Source organism: Patagioenas fasciata, chromosome 8, assembly GCF_037038585.1.
Source record: "Patagioenas fasciata isolate bPatFas1 chromosome 8, bPatFas1.hap1, whole genome shotgun sequence".
Lineage (NCBI taxonomy): Eukaryota > Metazoa > Chordata > Aves > Columbiformes > Columbidae > Patagioenas > Patagioenas fasciata.
Genome location: NC_092527.1, coordinates 32501055 through 32524414, shown reverse-complemented (window position 1 = coordinate 32524414; position 23360 = coordinate 32501055). Strand labels below are relative to the sequence as shown.

At 43.6% G+C, this 23360-nt stretch overlaps 1 protein-coding gene across 6 annotated transcripts in view; it reads right to left on the bottom strand.

Moving 5' to 3' along the window:
• Positions 1-8622: 8622 nt before the first annotated feature.
• Positions 8623-23360, bottom strand: part of RBM20 (RNA binding motif protein 20) — a 104991-nt gene continuing 90253 nt past the window's right edge. For 5 of the 6 annotated variants that reach the window (XM_065843210.2, XM_065843209.2, XM_065843212.2 and 2 more), the window contains exons 10-14: positions 21413-21511; positions 19290-19959; positions 16793-16912; positions 15930-16051; positions 8623-12690 (exon numbers count right to left, since the gene is read on the bottom strand). In XM_065843210.2, the coding sequence (XP_065699282.1) occupies positions 12580-12690; positions 15930-16051; positions 16793-16912; positions 19290-19959; positions 21413-21511 (1122 nt within the window). In that variant the 3' untranslated portion in view covers positions 8623-12579. The remainder of the gene's footprint in view (positions 12691-15929; positions 16052-16792; positions 16913-19289; positions 19960-21412; positions 21512-23360) is intronic. The other variant, XM_071812138.1, reaches the window with a different exon arrangement.

The window sequence follows — 23360 nt, the reverse complement described above, 5'->3', positions numbered from 1 at the left end:
TTTCTGCTGCTGAGACCTTTTTTCTGTGTCATATCTCGAGCCTCCTTTGTCTTGAGGTTGCTTCATATTTTCTGCCATCAGCAATTTCACCAGTTCTCCACTAACATTAGTGCCAAGCTCATTTACAAATGCACTTTGCCAGATCTCCGGGAGTGATGTCTAACACTCCCCTGGTAACTGCCCTCCAGCCTGACAGCCGTGCTGCTCTCACAACAGGTCTTTATGAGGCTTATACCTTGTGTTAAATCACTTCTCTCTTTTCTTAAGAACTTTCCAAATGACACCATATGAAATGTGCAATTTAAGTTCAGATAGGTGAAACTGACCTCATTTTCTTCACTAAACAAATGGCTTGCAGCTTACCTTACCCAAGAAAGATAAATGGGTTTGATAAACCCATTTAATCTCATGCCATTTACCTCTCTCTTTTGCTAGCCTTTCCTCCACCGTTTGTTCTGAAGTTTTCCATACACCATTAGGCTGAAACCTTCATGCCTGTTCTTGTCCAGATCGGTTCACTTCTCCCATACAGGCTCACAGTGCTCCTGTCCCTGACTGAGGGACCTGTTAAAGACATCAGGCCAGTTCTTCCAGCGCTCTGGCATGCAGATTAGCCCGTTCCTCTGCCTCCAGCGCAGGAAGGAGCCCTGAGATTTGCTTCTATCCTGGCTGTGAGCATTTCCGTACCCCCATCCCATTATCCTTCTCATCCACAGCCACATGATTAACATCCCCATCTTCAGTGAAAGCTAAGGCAAAGTATGAGTTTGGGGTTTGCACACACCTGCTGTACATTAAACCCTGTCCCATGTAATCTCTCTTTTTCCTTCCCTGTTGTCTTCATCTGTATGTCACCAGAAAAAACATTTCTCCATTTTTATTAATATCCTTTAAAAGACAAAACTCAGACTCAGTTTTGAGACTTAGCTTTTATATCCAATCGGTTATTCTGCTTTTTAAAATGATCCCTTGTAATGACTGCTTAGTGTAATTTCTGAGGTTGAAATTAATTCAGCTACAGCCTCTGCCTTTAAGTTTTTCTCCTTTCCTGGATTTTATCCCCACTGAAATTATATTTAATTAACTAGAGTTTTATCCCCAGTCCTGGAGTCTCAACCCAGTAAAGTTTAGGTGTGTAAATCCCTAAGCTCCTAAGAAAAGCTGAGTATATGGATTGGTTTCTGTTATTCATTTAAATTCACCCCTTGGACATCTGAAGGTGTATGAGTCACACCTGACTTGATCACAGGGTTATAATTGTGTAAATGGAGCACTGTTTATCATTAGAAAACCTGAAGCATCTCAAGTTTCTCAGAAAAAAACTTTAACTGAGTGGATTTTCCTGATATTTCTGTGGTAAAAATAAGCAACAGTGGAAGAGCAGAAGTAGATTAGTTGCTCTTTTTAGAAATTTTTTCCTTAAAAGTATAACTGTGCAAGTCACCTTTTGCGGTAAATGTCAAAAAGGTGTTTTACCTCAGCCAAGGCCTTCTCCTGGCCAGCGAGGTCTAGCAGTTTGCCTGCCTCTCCTCACCCTGTTACACATCTGCTTTTTTCTCTACCTCCTCTCACTCTTCAGTCCTCCTTCCCTCCCTGCTGACACACTGTCCCAAAGCCCCAGCACCGGGCTGAAGTCAGAGCAGCAATGGTGTACAAGGGCTTGACGTTTTCAGCTCTCTTGCTGCAAGGCACAGAGGTTTGGCACTGAGTGCATCCCACAGCACAGCCGGCTGAGCCAGCCAAAGAGTGTTACATCTTAGAAATGTATTTCTGATCTCGTGGCAGGTGTCTGCATGTGTATCGAGGCTCCTTGGCAGGCTTGGACCACCTGGTCTGGATGGAGTCAGTGCTGACACAACTCCATTGTAGCCAGGGCTCAGTTGGTGGGAGAGCAGCAACTGGTGTAGTGCTGAGATAAACAAAACCACCTCTGGTCCTCATCAGATCCTGCACAGTGTGTTCTCAGGTATCAAGGTTGAAGTGGCTCTAGAGGTGTCTCCGTCAAGGGAGGTCCTTGTAGCCTTCCCACGTGCGTGCAGCCAGCGGGCTGGAGGCAGCATGCTGGAGACAGGGGCTGCACGGGTGATACAGCACAGGGGCACACCACAGCACATCTTGCCTTCCCGGTCACTGGCTCCTGCGGACTCAGCCACACTGTACCATGGCAAGTGAGACCGGAGCCTGGGGCACAGCAGAGCCCACGGCAGCCCCTCGACGCTGTGCCTGGGGCTCCCAGGAAAGGAGCAGGGCTTGGGAACAGGAGGTGCTGCTCCCAGCTGAGCACTGCCCGTGCTGTCCTGACCCTCTGGGTGGGCCGAGTGTTTTCCCCATCCCTGCACCCCCCAAGGACTGTCCTGGCACAGGAGAAGGCGAGGTGTGCCCTCACGCTGGGGCATGAGCCGTGGAGTCAGCACTTCGGGGCCGGGTTCCCACCTCTGATGCCGACTCACTGCACCACCTAAGGCAAGAGTCACTGAGCTGCCTACCTTCATTTCCTGACTCTGCTAAACGCCAGGGATAATAAGTAACTTTGTGTGAGTGCTATGAAACTTTGAAATCTTTAGATGAAAAGGTGCTGTATAATTGCAAAGCCGTTTAAATAATGCTAATCATTCGCTTCACCCTGCATTGCTCGGGCTGAGGTGCTGCAGCAGCCACCAGCATGCAGCCAGTGAGAATCAGGCTTTGCTGAAGTGGAGGATTTTCCTGAATTCATCTCCAGTTTGACCTCATGCTGGTCCAAACAGGAATTTGAGCTCAGCCCAGGACCTGACAAAGAGCTGCAAACTCAGAACAAGCGCCTGGCCTTTGTGGGCAGGAGCTCTCTGTAAAGCAGGGGTATTTGGGGGAAGGGATTTAAACAGCTGTGTTGACAACACAGGCAACAGGGATCTGATTCAAGCTGAGGGGGGCTACGTGAAAGGCGGCACGAAGCTGAAATTAAAGCAACAGTGAAGAGGAATGAGAGGGAAGAAAGGAAGATCACTTGGGCTGAAATGCTCCTGGTTTGGAAGCAGCCACAGCCACGTGTCCCAGGAGGTGCCTGGCTGGCACCAGCCTCCCCTGCATCCCAGGGAGGGCTTTTTACTCCGAAATGCACTCTGCCAGGGGTGCAGCGGCTTCTGGGGCAGAGAGCTTGAGTGGGAACATTAATCCGGAGGATTTCAAAGGCAGTGCTTTTGTGAAGCGCCAAAGCTAGAAAGAGATGAGTTTCTCTTCTTTAGTTAGGCCTGAAGAGCTGATGTTTAACCACAATGTTATTTTAATTTGACTCACTAACACGACAGTAGCCAGTGATGCCTGCAGCTCGCTGCAGTCCAATGCCTCCTCTTCCAAACAGAGGAGACTTTGTGCACTTCTGGCAGTTCCTGTGATTTTATCACAACTTTTATGCTTTGGGGAATTTATCCTAAAATCCCAGCTCCTTGAAACAAAGGAATTATAGCTTTCATTTATAAACAAAGTATGTCCTTAGCCCTTAAGGATGTGGATGAAAGATTTGAAAACATGAAACTTGTGCAACCTAAATGCTCAAAAAACTGGGAGGTGAATAAAGAGATCCTAAAGTTTGCTGGCTAATAATAAAAAAAAAAAGTTGGGAAAATAAATAGTTGGCAAACAACGTCTTGGGAAATGGGGCAGGGCTTGGGCTGACTCCCGGCTTTTCGGGAACTGGAGTTGCCAATATGCCTTTGAACTTTGCAGCCATTCATAAATCCTTACATAACAACAGCAGCCACAACGCACTGGAGCTGTAGAAGTGCTGACATGAGGAAAGTGCTGGGAAAAGATTATTTTAGCAACCTGTGACAACTCACCTTGAAGCACTAATGTTTAAAGACAGAATCCCTGGAGCCTCAACAACCCATATTCACTTAGAAAGGAGTGTCTTTCTGCTCCAGGAGTTCATTTTGCACTGTAGTAAAGCTCTTGTAGGTAAAGAGGAATTCAAAGGCTCCACAAGATCACAGGCATAGAACAAGGTTGTGAACACATGTCTTGGTCCCTTGCATTTCAGGAAGATGATTCTCCTTCATTTCAGGGGCTGGTCTTTGCTGAAAGCCTCCAGGACCAAATAAGAGCTGTGAGATTCAAAAACCTCATAAGCACCGCTCTGCTTTATATCACCTGCATCTTCAAGCATGTTCACACAATCACAAGCAATGAAGATACACCAGTGTTGCTGGTTGTTGTATATCAGCTGACCCAAAATAACTCCGGTGCACATACCTCCCCTGCTCCTTCCGAGCTAACAGCCACTCAAACCACCAGCATGGTGGTTTAAGCAAACATAATTTACTTCCCTCTTTGCTTGGCTGACAAGAAGCAATTCATGAAAGTGAGTTCACGCCATTCCTTGCCATGGTGTGAACATGCCCTGAGTGCAGACAGAAGGAGCAGCTCCTAGGGGGAACATACCCAAACCGTATTTCTGACAGATTTCTTTCGCTTGATTTTTTTCTTTTTCTCATTTGACTGAGCTGGTGGAGCCCAGTGCTTTCTCAACACTGCCAGGCACTGATTGCATTTGAAGCTGTTTTAAAGAAGTACTCAACTGACCTTAAGGCTCAAGTAGACTTCGATTCAACTAGACCCTCACCACTGGTTTTGGGATCAGACCCCTTGGAGAGGGTTTGGGAAGAGACATTGCCAATGGCTGAACAGTAACAGCTCATGAATGAGCATTTGCCTCTGCAGGAAGAGAAAAGCAGCAGAGCAGATAACACACAGCCTACGAACGTACGGTCACAGGAACATCAGCTTGCTGGTGGGAAATACCCATGAACACAGTCCTACTGATCTATTTCAGACCTCTTGGGTCCATTTCACACGCAGCCTGGCACCAGTCACACAAGGCACTGCCAGGTCTCTGTGCGCTGCTGCGGCAGCCGAGCTTCCTTCTGTGCCTGACACGGGGGGAACATCCAACCCCAAATCCCTGCCTCACTGAAGTACCCCTTGCTGCCCCCGCTCACCCCCAACCAGGCTAATTCGTGAGAGAAAAGGAAAGAGAAGGTGTCTGGGATCATTTACAGCATCCTGGCTGCCTTGCTGATTTGTTGGCACACTAAGATGAAGCATATCCTGCCTGAGTTATCTTTCTCAATTGCAATCACATGGAAATAGGCACTGCAATAGCCTGGCTGGAGCAGTGCTGATCTCCATTAGCAATCTGGACAGACCTGGGCTGCTCTTCTGGTTGGTCTCGGTGTACTTTCTTTTTACTCAGCCAAATCTGCTAAGATCATGCCTGTTTAAGGGCTGCCTTGTTTCCAGAGACCCTGCACTTTGTGGCGAGGGCACCTCAGGGAACAGTGGTACCAGTCCCCATGTATGTCTCAGTGCAGCCAGTGGCTCCGCAAGCTCGCCGCGGTAGCTCATACTTACAGATAGAACACTGTGGGAAGTAATAATAAAACAGGGTAAATAAGGAAACACACCAAAACAGTATTACTTGTGATTGTAATGTTGGCAAAGTAGGTCTGATTGCCAGCTGCTTAATGCTAAAGTCCATGCGAGGCAGCACAAATCTTGCTCGTGCACACACGCACATGCGCTTGCCGCCCTCCATTGTGCCCACAGTTTGGGAGCTGGGACCTCTGCGAAGCACTTATAGCACTTATGTGAAACTGGTTTTAACATCCCAGCAGGGTTACAAGCAGGCAAATTTTTCCTGGTTCCTCACCACAGGTGTGCAAAACACAGTGTGGCTACACCCCTGAGCTCAAGGTGAAAGTTTGCTGCCAAGAACATGTTGCTCTCTGCCAAAGATAAACTAGCTGCAATGCAAACCCGGCCCAGCCGGAGAAGAAACCCACAAACAAAACAGGCTTCCTTTGTCCTCTAGAGACACCAAGATGGTGTTTAAGGAGGTGGAACTAACATGCATGTCCTCAAACAAGGCTCAGGAACAAGGGGAGGACAGCTTATAAACAGGAACCCTCATTTCTGAGGCACCGGGCAGAAATCAGGCTGGAAACGCTGCCTCCTGAGCCAGGGCTGTGCTGCTGCTGCTACTTACTGTCTTACCTTGAGGAATATGGGCCAAGACTCTGCCTGGCAATTATTTAAACGTTTAATAGGCTGGATTCAGCCTGCCCTACACAGTTTTCTAGCTCACAAAAAAGATTTTGGACATGCCCACTCATTCACATCTGACCCAGTTAATTAAAAATTGACGTATGCTCCTACTTCAGTTTAAATTAAGCTACTTCAGGTGGCTAAACACTGCTCCCCAACAGACGGCTGTTTAACTGGTATAAGCCTGATGTGAACTGAAAGGAGAGAGCTCACTGGCTTTAATCACTTTGGGTGTCTGATTAGAAACCTCACCCTGCAGCAGGCTGATGCAATTGTGTGCAGATGAGCCGCAAGAAAACCATCTTCCCAATACGGACAATGAGTCCTGTTGGCCCCAGCACTCCCAAGCTCATAGTGACACCCAGCAGAGCGCTTCTGAGCCTCATGTTGGCTATAAAAGGGGACAGCTAAGAAGGAAGAGATGGAAACTACGTCCGCTGCTTTCACTTCAACATCTGGGGAGTCGTGTTTCCATGGTGCTGCGAATATATTAGGTTAGTATGAGACAGTGTGTTTCATAAAGATTGGGGCCAGGCTGCCAGTGCTGTGACACACTGTAGCTCTGCAGAAGGCAAGCAAAGGGCAGGTGTGACACACTGGGGAAGGTGGAAGGGATTCCATATCAGCAGGTGAGTAAGGCCAGCTCGGGCTCTGCAGTGAGAAGGCTGATACTTATGGATATTTATTTTGTGCAAGGCAAAAGGGTATTTTTTTTTGTCTCGCCAGTGCATTACCCAGTTCCACTAAGATGTTGTAGGGATAATCCCCAGTTCTTGTCCAGCTTCCCTCTTCATGACAGGTGGAACTTTTCCTCCAGGAACACGTACCGCGTGGCTTCCGTTGCATCAGGCAAGCCAAGCACATGAGGAGTGCTCAACATATTGACGCAGATAAGCAGAGATTGGCGGAGTCGGATGTAGAAAAGCAAGCAAAGGCAAACCTGTTCTCTTGGGCCGCCACCTGCACAAACACGGCAGGGTCCCAGGCTGCATCAGCGCTGAAAAGCTGATGAAAAGCTGCCCACCAGCCCAGTGCCGCTTGTTCCAGGGCAGCCTGTCTGCCGGCTGAGCCCTGCAGAGCAGGCAGCACCCTCCCAGTCCCCTGCACACCCCTGCCTGCCATCCCGGCCAGCTGCCCAGGGTTGGCTCCTGTTTTCAGGCAGCCTTGACCTAGTCAGCTCTGCCGGTCAGGCAGGATGGAGGAGTTACGGCCTGGCTGTCCACGCAAGGTCGGTCACAGCCTTGTGTCAAAAGGCCAAGCTGATATTTGGGTGGGGGCTGGTGTTCACTTGTGAAGACTTTCACACCTGAGTTCACCAAGGAAATTAAGTGTGACAAAATCTGGACTGGAAACTCATTATGCTTTGAACATCACAGTCTGGATTCCTTGTGCTAGGAGTGTATGATGCCAAGCTAACACTTACAAAATGGATTTACCCGATTTCTACAACAAGGTGGATTCATACCTGCAATGAGCTGGTATCAAAATCACACGTATGAAGGTTTCAGTACATTCAGGACAGAGGAACCAAAACCATTTGTGCCTAAAATACATTACATGTGTGCCTCAGCTGCAAAACAGTTACTTAAAAGATGCGAAAGCACTGATTTAATGAACTGGGGAGTCAGAAAACCTGAGTGCCAGTCTTTTTGCCCATGACCCATTTCCCCAGCCCTTCAGTGGGGCAGAAAGACCCATTTTCCTCCCTCAGAGGGTGGTGAGAAGCATAGCTCGTGCTTTGGTGGTGCCCCATGCCCTACTCTGCACATGGACTGGACATTGCCTTGCCTCAGCTTTCCCCTACTGTTTTCCACTGAGTGAATTCATCAAAGCTGAAGGTGAAGTTTCCCCTTGGCTTTTGTCCTCATTGCATTCTTTAAATATTTAGTACAAGCATGTCTTTACAGCACCCTGACTGAGGTTGGGTATTTCCTCCCAGGAGCTCCGGTTGCTGGTGATGGAGGTGAGCCAGGGAGAAGGCCAGGGAGTGGGAGAGGTCCCTGGGAAGCTGGGAGGGCACTGGGAAGGGCGGTCTGCCAAAAAGAAGAAAAATCAGCAAAGGTAGAAGGAGACCATAAGGGAAACAAGGGAAATGGGCAAACAGGGAGACTTGGGTTGAGGTGAGTTGGAGAAGGTGCTTGGCTGGGAATGATTTTATATGGTGCTTTCAGAAGGAGGATAAGACAACCTGGATGGAGACAGAGAAAAGTGAGGGGGAACAGAAAGCTTGCCCAAAATAAGAAAGAAGTGAGGACAAATATACAGGGATGGGAATGGGTAACAAGAATTAATAATAATTACAGAGTGAACTGCTGAGATATGTTCACTTCAACTTCAGCACCAGATGACGGCAATCACTTGCGATCTGTACGGCAGGAGCTACCTGGCAAGAATCACAGTTTCTTGGAATTATATTTAAAAGCAAACATTTCGGCTTTCTGATTCCTTCTTATCCCCCAAACTATCTTCTATTCATTTTGATTTTTAGAGGATCCTCTGGGAAGCTGGAAGCATGTTGTTGCTGGGACAACGGTCCACCAATGCTTTATGATTCTCTTTATTAAAATCTTTCCTTTTAAGAAACACAAATTGAAACACTTTGCAATCAGTTACACAGATCAGTTAATATTGGTGACAGTTCCTACATAATTAAACAAGTACTAACAAATTCCATTTGTTTACAAGCCAAAACTTAAATTAACAAGAATATATAAGCTCAATAAATAGTACATCTGGTCCAGTTCAAGTATAATTCAACAAATCACAGCCTTAATCCTTAGAGAATAGAAAAACCCTGAATATAACCAGCCTAACACTAATTTAGTGTTTAAGCCAATATGAAACTTTGTCTAACCTTATGGGGCAAATGTTTAATTTTTTTGTTTTTTACTTTAAAGCAAGTAAGTTTCAAATTGACATTAAAGACTATTTGAGATCAATACAGATTTCACAAAAATGAAAAACATAGTCTCTATTCAAAAAGTGCAATCTTTGGTTGAGATGTGTTGAAATGGTTTGAATATATTAAGGAAGCTCCTTTTTAAATATCAATATTTGTTTGGCTAGACCTGAGCCTGCTTTGTGCTATATATATATATTAATAAACAGCGTGGGTTATAGTGATGATGAATTATGCCAGCTAAAAAAGAAGTCAAGATTTTAAATATAATAAACCAAAAGAAAGAACACATTTTTACACAAGCTGAGAAAGGTAAGCGGCTGCCTACAGTGGCCTTCTTCCTCAGCAGAATAGGTAGTAGAGAGAAGTTGAGGAGTTGAGTGCCTGTCAGCATTGCATGATGGCCTGTTGGAGAGGGAAGGAGATTATCTCTGCGTTCTCAAAGTGCATCAGGCTGAAAACTGATCATAGGGATTGTCAGGAGCTAGTTGAGACTTGGGATTGCATTTAACAGCTTTCAAATGTTGAGTCTTACGGGAAGAAAAGACCTTCTCAAAAGGGGAGTTGCGTGTTTGGCCATACCGAGGATTTTGCAGATTGCTGTTTTGTCAGGACAGAGCCCAAAGGGATGGGGTGTCCAAACCACCTTTCCAAATGTCTGGGTCTGATCACATCTGTGGGGCTGGGCACTGCACCTGCATCACTCACCTGAGTCATCACCCTCCAGAAGAGGAAACTCACAGGGCAGAGATGCCATCTGGAGCCTCCTCCTTCCTCGGTGGCAAGCAAGGGCCTGTCCCTGTGACCCAAACAAGGTACCTGGAGCCAGGGCAGTTCCTGGTGAGCCTCAGACAGGACTCCAGCTTTTGGAGCCCTGGATGGAGACTGGAACTTAAGCGATTAGGGACTGAAGGATGCCAAGGCCCACTCTCTCAATAAGAGATTTTGCACGTCTAATGCAACTGGCCAGGAAAAAAAAAAAAGGAGGTTAAATATGCAAGCTGTGAATAATGGGAGTGAACCTGGTTCAGAACCAGAGAAGGTAGAAAGTAGTTTGAATCACCTCCTGTAAATCCAAAAATAGGCCCCTGGGTAAACACTCATTTTAATTATTCTTCTGCTGCCAGTCAAAATCTCATGGTTACCTACTGCTTTCCCTGCCTGCCTGTATCCACCTGTTGTCTGTTTTTGGAAAGTCTGATTTAAAGCTCTTTGGCCTGGGAAAGTCTTTGTTGTGGATTTGTGCCATACCTATAATAAAGACAGTGGACCTGTAGCTTCTACTGCAATACAAATAAAGAATAATAACAGTGATACTTTTCTCATTTGAGGTTATCTGGGGATAAAGTTTGCTGGAGGCATATGACTTTGATATACAGTCAGCTATGTCTCACATCCAATTAAGCCTAACCACATGGTTTAACAAGCTCCCATTAGGCCGGTGAGAGCCCCAGTTCGATAGCAGGGTTAGCATCAAAGATTTGATGCTTGCATTTGTAGTGATTTCCTTCCCTTGTGCTCGGATTGTGCTGAAGGGCATGAAGGGAACTTCATATTCAGATGATACATGACCAGCTTAAGAGCTGTGCTTTAGGAGACAATTGCACAATCTTTACTGCCATTTTCATATTTTCACAGCTTGCAATACAAGCTCTGGCCAGAAGAGCCCTGTGCTCAAATTTCAGTGCAATGTGAAAAACAAACAGTCAAAGAAAACCCCAAACCTTGAAGGAAAAAAACCTGGTTTCCAATATTGTTGTTGTTGGGTTTTTTGTTTCCATAGGGAAAAACAACAACCACGAAAGCTGTTTTAAATGACAGATGGACCCAATTCTTAACATACTTCAAGTCTGGACAAAGGAGGATTTCAGCTGTAATGTTTTTCATTTCCCCTTGTCTTTTGGATAGGCCATATCTGAATCTGGGATGCAATGAATCGGTCAACTTGTGTGAAGGTGGAATTCCAAATATGAAATCTGAACGCACCTCTGGTAAAAATGAGTGGAAAGCACAGACCATGAAAAGGAACAAGGGCTTCAGGCAACAACACCAGGCACCTCTGGCTACAGGGTACTTCAGAGAACAAGCATTGCTGCTGGCACAAGACATAATGGAACAAATACTTTGGTGGAAGCAGTTTTGGCAATTTAGTCACTCTGCAATATTTTGCCACATCCATGTCATTCTTAGGGATGGCTAGAACCTTCTGGGAAACTATTTCCTCTGCACAAATATAGACAGGACATCCAGCACCAGCAATTTTTACAGAAAATACTGTGGTGAGTATTAGAGTCAAATAAAAATGGAAATACATCTGCAAATCCTCATCTACCTAGATTGCGTGGGGTATTTTATAAAAGCATAACTCCAGGATCAATGCTGGCAATGGTTTGCCTGTGTATTCAACTTTACTACACAAAGCCCTATTGAAATAAACCAGAAACTTGTACCGTGCATTTCAAAGGGACTCTGCAAAATACTGAGCAACAACTCTGCAGAAACAATAGCTCATAATAATGCCAGAGCTGCTGGTGCATCCTGTGTTCTCAGTGCTGCAGCCTGTGAGCCATCAGTTGTTGTATTCGCCTTAAAAAATTCAGGGAAATAAAATACAAGAACAATATTAAAAGTCTGGCATCTTTCCATGAAAACCAGGAAAATTCAACATTGCCAAGCTGAGGAAAAGCAAGCTTGAAGGAAAACAAAAAGACCCTAAAAGCAAAGATCTTGAAGAAAATGTCTAAAAGAGACATGGTCCATGGCACTTTAAAAAGCCTCTCATGAGAGTTTCAAGTCTGTAAGACTCAAAGTTGGCACCCTTTAAAATTATCAAAAAGAAGAGCTTCAAACACAACGGTACCTGGAGAACATCCTGATCACACCATGGAAAATGCTGAAAACCAGAGCAGGTTGGCTGTCTGTCAGCACGTCTGTCTGAATTGCTCTCGCTGTGCTGGATTCAGGCTATAAGGTCCCTGGGACAGACTGTGGCTCCCTCTGCATTCGTACAACACAGTCAGTGCTTAACAACACAAACACTAATCATTTCACCAAGCTCTAAGACACATGGAGGTGGATGCTGATGGGGTTTATATCATGCCATCTACTGACTAGTTTTAGCACAATGGCTTTAGATGTCTTATGCAAATCCTACTTCTCACTGGGGCAATGAGCAAAATGGCTGAAGATATTTAAAGCAATATTAAAGCCTATTTATAGTCACATCTCCTTTCCTTCCAGCGTCCACTGGAGGATGCTGAGTGCTCCTAAATACTCTGCCTGACCTGATGTGTCACATCAGAATTAAAACTTTAAGAATCCCTGAGAATTCTGATTTAATCTAGGAACCACTCCCAGCATGCAGAGTGTGAGAAAGAATTGCTCCACTTCTTACAGATATGCCAGCATTGCTTCACCGTGGGAAACAGTTTCAGGCATTTTGGTTTTTAATGGCACTCTGGGCATAGATGCATGGAACATGCTCTTTATTTCCCCTCCTCTGTACAGTGCAAATTGACAGTTATATCATAGAAATTTAAAAAAAAAAAAAAAAAAAGGTATCAGCATTCACTCCTTGTAGCTCTTCCAGTTCATCTGCATCATAGTTTTTTCTTTGCAAAGTGAGGAACAATGCCAGTGTCGTCCTGCGGCAGAGGGCTGCCTTCTTCCTTCATTTTCAGACTCTCTTCTGCAAGCTGGGATAGATACTTCTGCAATCACATGAAAAACAAAGCATCGTTACCAAAACTGAAAATATTTGACATGGGATGCTTTATGCCTTTTCAGAGCTCTTATACTCTCCCAGCAATTAAAAAAGGTAGAAAATACATAAAAGCCTCATTTTGGTGAAAATTCAAGCCAGAAAATATAGCTGTGTCTGGCAAACTAGCTTAATACATAGAGAGCTTCAAAAGTTCAGTGATTTAATCCGTGCCACAAGAGAAGCTGGTGACAGAACCAGGAGGACCACGACTCCCCATCAGTTTGTGTAACTAGACCTCACCTTTTATCCTCACAAACTCTCTATCCCCATATGCTATAGGGCAGGAACTAACTCCACTGAGTAAAGAAATTCAGTAGTAATTAACACAATTTAGCAGTCTGGCTAGAGTATTTACTTTTATTGTGTTTCTCTAAGATAGACTTTTTTGGTGCTTTAAGTACTCAGTGTGATTTAAGAACACAGATATGGTCAGTGAGGCTCTGAACATAGAGACTTGGTTGTGGAAATTACAGAACTCTCAATCTTGATCCCTGGGTACAAAATTCCATGTGGCAGAAAGCCAGAATAAATGTTACAGTAGTATACAGAGATATAGGGTTCATAATGGTTGGGAGAAGTGATCTGTACACCACGAACTGTAATAAATTGCTAACGCTTGGCATGGGATCAGATAACCCAGGCATTTCTGTTTTTTAATGATTACCCACCAAAATGGAACTGAGGTTTAGCCACCACATAGAGCTGATATCAGCTATCATGAGTAACACAAGCATCAGTTATGAAGTTCACAGACCAGACATTCAGGTCAATTTATAGCAGAATGACAGGGAAAAATATTTTTTCATTTAAATATAAGTTTTGATGAATACTGCAGAAAGACAGTAGAAAACGGGGTAAAATGCTGCAGCAAGTTGCCAAGGTAGCTTATACCAGATGAATCTGACAGTTTTTTGTGGTAGTGGTGGGAGGGATGGCCAAATGACAGATTTTTTTGGATGTGAAAAATGCAGTGGGTCTGTAAATACAAATACCACCTGGGAAGAATAATGTATTAAGCTGAAGAGAATAGAAAATTACAAAAATTTTGCAAGGTTTACAAAAAAATAGTTGCATTTTTTTCAGTGATTGCTGCTCTTTAAGAGGCACCATACTCAGATGAAGCTGACTATTTTACTTCAAGACAAAATTCCCATCACCTAAGCGAGGCTTTTGGAAGTAAACTTGTAACCAAACTGTTCAGGTTTGCGTTCAAATCCAAACACCAAACGTATATTTTGGATGGGGCTCCAAAGAGATCACATGAAAGATGGCAAATAGTGAAAAAACTATAAATGACTCATAGCCATGAGAGCATTTGGGACAGTGTTGTTGTCATTGGACAATGGTATTTGTCATGTAGGTGAGAAAACAGAAAGACAGTCTGCAGCAGCAGTCCCGTAGCTTCACAGACAGTAAAAGTGAGACTCTGTAGTCCTTATGTCAGTGGATACACTCACTAAATTGCATCATCATAGGAGAAGACTGACATTTCTTGCAGAGTGCATAAATGAGCATAATTGCAACTAAAAGTGTCCTAGTAATACAGAACAATTATTTAAAATATGCTGAGTTTCCATTTGAGTGGGCAAGAGTTGGATGAGACATTTACATCCTCCATTTAGTTAGATAAGAGGTACAGCTCGACAGAACAGTCTGTTTTCATTACCATATTTGACAGATTTAATTTCAACAGCTTTTCTGGCCTTCGTTCTTTTATCTCTAGTCAGTGTTAGATATCTACCACAGTGCTCATGGGAAATGTCTTAACGAGAAGAAAAAAAGAGGTTTTTTCACACTGACTCAGTTTTAGTTGGACCTTTTTTCCTGACTTTAACAAAATAACTTAGAGAATGAAAAAATACCTCTTCTTCCCACAGGACCAGTTGCCATGGGCAGGGACTGGAGTTCCAATCTCTGCTTTAGTATGAGCTTCTTTGGGACAGACTCGCACGGGATACATAGCCTACATTGAGTGGTGCCACCTTTGGTGGATCCTTCTGGATTCTTTTGTGTGAAGCAAAAATACAGACATGCAAACTGGGCACCTGTTTTTCAAGCTTCCACTTGGAGGATCCATTACTAGCAAGCATCACAGCTCTGCAGGCACAGTCTCTGAAAGCCAGAGGCTTTTGTATGATTACACCTACATAACTTCAGGAAAGTCAAGAAGAAAATTCTCCCAGAGAAATTATTTGACTCCAAGTGTCACCAGCAAAGCCAATGCTTACTAGCCAGCTGGGGAAAAATAGCTATTACTTGAGAAGGAGAGCTGCAGCATTTACTATGGGCAGAAGGAACGGAAAAGAAGGAGCAGCCTTGCTCTTTCATGCCTTTTGCTAAGAGTAGGTGAATGTCAACGAAAGTGTCTTGCACAGTGTACACACCCTGCACACAGGCAGGGACTCAAGGAGATGAGAGGCAAGTCTACCCCCTCTGAGGAGTCCTCAGCACAGAGCAGGCAATGCTCATGCTGTCATGACTGATGCTATTAACTCTGCATCTGAAAAGAAATCAGGTGGGGCCTTTTGATTGAACTGCAAGCACTCATGGCTTTGGTGTGCTGCTATGGTATGTTCTTATGGAAACCATACAAGCTTCTCCTTATCCTTATAGAAATGATTCAACATTGGTGTTCTGTGTGGCTGAACCACTGCACTGTTCTGTAGCACAGGGAGAAGATATCAGTGGGTCCCAGGAAATGTCTTGGAGGTCCCGTGCGTCACAAATAACTGCGTGATGAAACACGCTGCAGAAATTCACGCTAATGCAAAAATAAGTCTGGTGACATTATTAAACAAGTGGCATGCTTAGTGCTCCTGCTATAAAGACATAAGAAAGGCTGCTGCTGGGCTTGCTCCCAGTGACAGAAACGTCTGAGACCCTCAAGAACAGAGAATTAAAGATCTGAGTTGCATGCTGTGCTACTGACAAGAATCAAATATAGATGAGAAGATAAAATTTTCACCTGGTCCCATGTTATTTATGATCCAGACGTTGATTTCAAGGATCTGGGAGTCAGAAATTAGTGTGCTAATATGTGGAACTACTGAAATGTTTTGCTTATCTAAATTTTACTTAGTCTGAATTCTGTCCACAGAATAAAAACTAATTTTTTGTAGCATCATCTATCTTACGCACAATCCACCCCATGAGCTACTTGTTAGCTAGTTTCAAGTGTGTTTTTACCTGAAGATTTTTGTAGTGAACAGTACTTCTGCAGTGACTTGTCTTTGCTATCTCTTCATTTGTGTAGAAGAGTCCACAGAGCTTGCAGTAAAATCCAGTTCTAGGGACCACAAATTCCACACCTGTTGAGAAATTCTGAATTACATTAAAATGTCACTTGAAACCCTTCCCTGCCGCAATAAACTTGCTTTCAAAGAAAAAAGTTGCTGTTTAGTTAAATGACATAGATATGAAGACTGAATCATGGATTTACTTTTCTGATTTCCCTAATACCGCAATACTGAGCTGCAGTTTAAAATCCTGTGCATTGCAAATACATCTTCAACTTCTCCCTCAGAGATTATACATATTTAAAAACGTACCTTCTCGTGCATAATATTGACTAAAAAATTCCCCGTGCAACCTCACGCAGTAGTGATAGTGCTTATTAGCAGTAAGTTCCACGCTTGAGTTACATGGATTGCTCTTTAGGATGTACTTCTTCCATATGTTTTACTCATGATAGGTGTTTACAAAGTAAAACCAATACTTTTGCTTATACTGAAAGTATAAGCAATACTTTTATGACAAAGACTTTTAAATTACAAAGTGTTTTTCACACACATTTCACATATAGCCCAAGGAAACTTATTTCATCTCCTCAGCAACATTAACAGCTATATTTTTGCCATTCATTTGGAATGAAAATAGCAATGATCTATAACCAAAAGCCCATTTCTTTCAACTGCAACTCCTCTGTTCCTTCATTAGCCTCACATCTGTTCTGAAAAATAAATACAGCAAGTAGCCTTAAAGTGACATCTTGTTGTAAGCTCGAGGTATTGCAGTGGGCGGCATTGCAGGCTGAGGACGTTCGAACGTACCCAGGGGAATGCTGAGTTCGGTGAAGACGTCCTCTTGTTCCCAGCCTGGCGGTGAGTGCCTTCCTTTAGACTCTACCTCCGGGTATTCCAGAGATCGCATTTCCAGGTACCTAGAATTTGCTTAACAAATGAATAAATGTATTGAATGAAAACAGTTTATTAGTTTAAAGAGGCATATGTAAAGTTCTTGGGAACACTTTCTGGGTGGATCTATAAATGAAGTAAAACCTGCAAAAAATGCTTTTCCGTTCAAATCAGAGGCCTACTCAATGCAACTTCAACAGCCTTACTACACTGTGCAATCACCCTATTTCTCCCAGTAGACCACTTTTCTATTTCTAATTTCATGTTCATTCTATTTTTTCTTTTCATATTTTAATCTCTAAATAGATCTATAACATTATACATTAGCTAACACAGGGGCTGCTGAGAAAGGGGGGGCCAGCAGGGCCTCTTGAGAGCAAATCCCCCAACAGCCTAAGGAGCTGGGCATGCTACGCAAATCTTTTTCTTGTAGGACCCCTGCAGCATCATTATCATCTTCTCCCTGCAGCCACCCTTCTCCCAACCTCAGGTCTCCAAGGGACAGTTTCTCCTTTATGGCTCTTGGCCACTTGAAGATTTTGGTTCCTGGCCAGTAGGGATGGAATGGTTGGTCCCTGCCGACTGACATTAATGGGCACAAATGGGAGATTCAAGGTGTGGGAAACAGTGGATTGATTTGCTGAGGCAGATAAAGCCAGTCAAAAGAACAGATGCTCTCCCTTCCCAACATGTGAATTGGTTTTGTTCAGAAAAGAGAAATTTGTTATCACAGAGCAACAGAATTACTGACAAACTGGTCTGATTCCTAATCTTCAGTTCTCACATCAAAAAACTAGTTCCCTTCCCCTGACAAAATTTCTGTTGCATTGCAAATTTCACCTAGATAAGGGATACATTTTCTCATAAAACAAACATATTTTTGCCCAAACGAAACCCTTCCTGCCTTTCAAGTCTGTAGTTCAAAGACCTGCAATTTCTGGCTATGAGAATGAATTTTTCTTCATTGTTTTGAACACATCTATTACATTATTTAAAATAAAATAATATACAATCCTGACTGGTCAACTTTCAAGTTAACTTTAGTCCATCCCAGATTTCCAAATCAGCAGCAGAGATCCTGTAAAACCCACAAGCTTCAGTTGGCTGTTTTTAAGACACCCAGGGCCTTTGTGACAACTTAAGTGCCACTTATGTTGATTTCTGGGCTTCTGAGCGAGCAACTGCATTTGCAGAGAGCCTAGAGCCTTGCACTGCAGATTCCAGATATCCAGTCTGTGGCACAAAACATGGGAAGCAGAAGCTCTCTTGGAGCTTCCAGGCTCCATGCTGGCATGTTGGAAGCTGAGATGCTGAAAACACTGAAGTAACTATGCTCTTGGGATACACAACTCTTTTGTCAGCTGTTTGTCTGTGAAGCGGGCAGCCCAGGGGAGACAGCCTTGCCATCTCCAGTCCCAGGGAGTTTGCATGGCAGCATCATCTCCTAATATGCAAAGCCTGGCAAGGTGTCTTCAGGCCAAACGGGTACCCATTGAAAACTAAGCAAGTTTACTATCTGTCCTGGAGGAATAAGATAGTTCAGAATCAGACATATACATTAAATGTTCCAGCATTTTCTGGTGGAAAATTGCACCCTCAAAAATCTTCCAGCAACTTCTGTTCACAAATCCTTCTGCATCACATGGGCTGTGGTAGCAACAAAAAAGACCAAGCCAACATACTCTATGTTGTTTTCCACTTCACCTCACTACACACAGCCTATTCACTCAACTTTCATTTAAAAGTGTGGTGAGGAATTGAACTCACTTTCAGACACTCAAGATCTCTTTTTACCAGGCAGCTAAAATGTTAATAGGCAGCTATGATTACATTTATTTGCATTACCTCACAGCAAGTCCTATCAGTTATATTAAAGGCAGCATGCAGTTGATAACAGGAGATAAAAAGGCAAGCCCTGACAAAAAGCACATATTTGAGTGAAGAGGGATTGAGGAGTAACAATCTGTGGATGATTTCCATGTTCCTAACGCTTCAGTACAGTGTATAAGAATACCCACCTTGTCCAGGAGCCAGCCAGACATTACAGATACTTTTCTGTTGACCTTCACAGACTGTCACTCATTTCATTGACAATTCAAAATAAATTTAGCAGGGCACTGAAAGAGTTCAAGCTAAACTCATGTGAACCTTGACATGACAATTATAGCAGCTTATGCCTTTCAGAAAGCTTGCAAGCTGCTTATCATATTTCCTTTACACTATTCAGCTAAGAGCCTCTAATGGTTTAGCTTGGTGAAAGGCACTGGAGTTCTTTTACTGAGCTGCTCCAAGGACAAGTCTTGATACTATTAGCAACATTTAGTCTTGTTAGCAATAAATTTCAGTCTACTGTCAGAGAAAACATGCAAGGTTCTCTGTGGGCTGAAAAGGAAAAAAAAAACTCAGTAGTTACCCTTGGCCTCCGGACACTCTTGGCTTCCGTGTCTGGTTTCTTCACTAGCGTTTTTAACAAGCATTTCCATAACTTCTCTGCTCTCAGCTCCTTGTGATCCCATCTGTTTGTAATCATCTATAAATGTATCAGAGAGCTGGAGAGTCTCTTCTTTCAGATGAACAGAAGGTATATGGTGATCTTCGGGCTCTGAACGAGTGTCAGAACTCTTATCAATTTTTCCTTCCTTCTGCTGGGGATCAGACTCCTTAGCAGATTGGTCTTCTTGCAGTTCCTCTGGCTTCTGCTCAGGGTCCAGATTTAGGCTTGATGCTTCAGTTACAGCATCATCATTATCATCATCCTCATCAGCATCCTGACAGCCGCTAGAAGCTACACTGCCCTTTGCTGATCCGAGATTTGTTTCTAAAGGTTTATGGGTAAATTTGTCTTCACTCCTGGTTAAGTGGCTGTGATCGTTTTTCAGTTCTAACATGGTTGACATACAGGCACACATTTCTGAAGCAGTTTTATTTTTTTGATCAACTGGTACTATTTCTTCAAGCTCAGTTATATCAGGCTCCATAATTAAATCATCTTCTCCCACTTCATCTACTGTCACTAATTCTTCCATGTTAGCAGGATACCAGGTCTCACCTTCTATCTCACTTCCACTCTCCCAGTCTCGGTCCTGTCACAAAGATGTAAAACATTTGAGAGATCAGCGATTACAGATCATCATTGTTAAAAAGCGGGCCCTGAACATCAGTAACCAGGAAGAGCTTGATCTGGCCTTGCTGACCCCCTCTTGTATTTTAATTTCAAAGAACAATACGCTTTGCTGTTGCGATTTTAAACCTTATGTAAAAGGACAAGCAATCTCTTTTTAATTATCACATAAACTTCGCTTTGTGGAGATGCTGTAACTCCCTTGGGGATTACAGTCTCTTCAATCTCCTGCTTCTTACTTTTCTGTAAGCAGTAGAACAAGGTACAATCTTTTATACTTTATTATGCAACTGACTCTACTATGTGATCCCCAAGGAAACTAATCTCTCCCCTGCCTCTACCTCCACCTCAGGGTAGCAAGAAACAGGCAGCACAATGAGAATATATTGAGTCCCAGTCTAACCACTGTGGCTTTCACTTTGCTGGACTGGGTCCGTTAAATTCCTATGGTGACTGAGAAAACATGGCTACTACGTTCTGTAGTTATTGCCTTCCAACAGCAAGAGCCCTCTGCCAGGGACTATGTTGGTGGAGACTGGCCTAGACCTTGAGAAAAATCAGTTTTGCAGTTATACTCCAAGGTTTATAATTTGAAATACCTCATCCATGCAGTTATAGACTTATAGGACTCAGATGCTAATACTGGACTTCAGAAGTATTGAAATTATAAGGTATATGTTACTTTGAAGACATACTTGCAGCTTAGATTTCAACTCCCAGACTCATCATGTGCACATAATCTATTAATAATCTGTATTCTCCTCCTGTTTGGCCATTCCCACACTTCCCCTCCTAGAATCCTAAAACAGCACGAAAACTCTGGGAGTTGACACTGTTCTTGCCAGGAGATCAGTTTTCTACAGCAACTGATATCAATAGCTTCCATATCTGACCATCAACCCATGACCCTACAGATATGAAGCTGGAGGCATTCCAAGGACATTGCTGTCCCCGACTGTGATGCTGCAGTAGGGGTGCTGTAAAGACATTATTTAATTAAAAATGGAGACAATCAGAAGAGGCTACTATCTACAGTCCATCTAAGGCCAGTGTTCTGAAAAGTTTCCATCATTAGTTCCCTCCTTCTCCACTAACTGACCACATGTCCTGGTTTTGGACATGGTTACACAGTTCACAGGCCTATGTTACTTAGAGTTGTCAGTGCCAAGGGCTATGCATGTGAAGCAATGTATGTGGGCAAAGAGAAACTAAAAAAAGAGTTCTGGAGACTTCAGGAAAACCTCTCTCTTACAGCAGCAGTCAAGATAAGGCAAGTTAATTTAGACAACCCCCTTCTATAGCCCCTTTACAAGCCTTGCCATTGGGGTTTAATATTTCATTTGGGAGAAGGCGCAACTAAACCTGGGGTTTCACTCATTTTGTTGTGGAAGCCGCACCAACAATGTGTCACCCACCTTCTCTTTTCTTGTGTTTTCCAGAATCTCTCCAGATTCTTTTCCTTGTTTATTAGCTGAAGGTGAGCTCTTCTCTGGAACTTGCTCCTCTTTTGCAAGCTAAAATAAATACAACATATACATGTATAGCAACACATTGGTGCTCTAGTATGTTTCTATTTTGGGTTTAGGGAAGCAAAGTCACTCACAAGGTCACATTCTTTATTTCTAAAGTTTGTGCAAGTCAGCTGGGCTGTGGGAAAAGACCCAAGAATTGGATTTCATTAGCAAAAGTGCACTAATAAGAATTGAGAAAAAGACATTTAAACAAAATGAGAGCGATGTAATTTATATCATAGAACTGGCTAGAAGACAGGTGGGGGAGAATGCGAATTCATTAAAATTTCCAGCCTCCACTCCTCTGTTCTGTACACACATCTGTTATGTTGGCTCAGACATGGTAACAGAGAGCAGCAGTGCTAAAACTCTGAAAGACCTCAACTGTTTTGTTTATTGATGTCAGATCAGTCGAGAATGCAACTGCTTGCACAGTTCATACTTCAGAAGAACAAAACCACAGTACTACCTCGCACTTGGTAAAAGAGGGGTGAAGCAAAAGCATGAGTTCAAGACATTCAAACCTATTGCTTCCTTTTAAAAAATATATTAGCAGTAGTCCCTAGAGAGGTGTGCCTTTAACAAAGGAACTTTAAAATAACTTGAAAAACATGCAGAGCAGTGTGCAAGACTGGTGATTTAGGATGCTGCCTGACATTTCCCTCTGACATCTCCTCCCAAGGAACCATCCATCACAGTGAAATACCAGCCAAAGGAGAAAGATGATGAAATGTGGTACAGGCACACATATCTATGGCATGAGGTGGTGCTGCTGCCTGTTACAGACACTTGCTGAGTTACAAGATCTAGACATTTCCACCAACCTTGCCCCTACATGAGAATAATGAATGCAAGGTCAACTAAAAACAACCAAAGGTGGCCCTGGCAGCACTAAGTCACAAGCTAGAGATGGACCCATGGTCAGCAAAGCAGCTCTGCAGCCTCCTGTGCCAGCATCCCTGGGGGTGGATGGCAGCCGTGTATCACCAGGGGGTCTGGGGGAGTCAAGGTGGCCAAAAGCCAGTAACAAGATCCCTGCAGGGTGAAGATATGAGCATGGGCTGTACTGGGACTGAGAGAATGCGGCATCTTTGTCTGCCACTCTCCACTTTTTCCCAGTGGAGGATCAAATCCACAAACACTGCTACTTTACCAACTGGGAGTATTTCTCCAGAGATCTCAGTTTTCCAGGTGAGCTGATTCAGTGGTTCTGCTTTGGGAAGTGATTCCTGCCAGCACCCTGAAAGGAGTGCTGTGAATGATCCCTGCCACAGCTGAGGGAGTGACACATGTTTAATAGAAACCAATTGCTCTGCTGAGCTGACCAAAAGAAAATGTTCCTTATTAAAAGTTCATTCCCCATTTTAGCAGCTGAACGAGGTCCCTGTGTTGTCCTAAAAATATTGCACGTGCCTGTAAAATACCACTCAGTTCCCACATAACTCAATCCACATCACAGGCAGTGGAAGGAGGTAATGGATGCAGAAACAGCAGCTATGGGATATTCTGCACAGAATTAGAAGAGAGAGCAGTAAACCAATTGCCCCTTCACACACAACCTGCCTGCAAACAGCAGATTTGCACTTGGTTTTATTTTTGGTTGTCTGATTACCCAGAGGTTCTGTGCTTGTCCACGTCCCCAACACTGCAATAATAGACCTTTATGAATCTAGGCAAAGAGGTGGATGAGATGACCTCACAAGATCTCTTCTAGGACTATCTTCCCTGATTCTATCATGGCAAAACATTACTTATCAAGAGCACCGCACTCACAACAACTTATCTGAAATGTTTCAGAAGATATATTAGTTAAGCATTTACCTCCTTCTTACATACAGTTCAAGATGTCTAT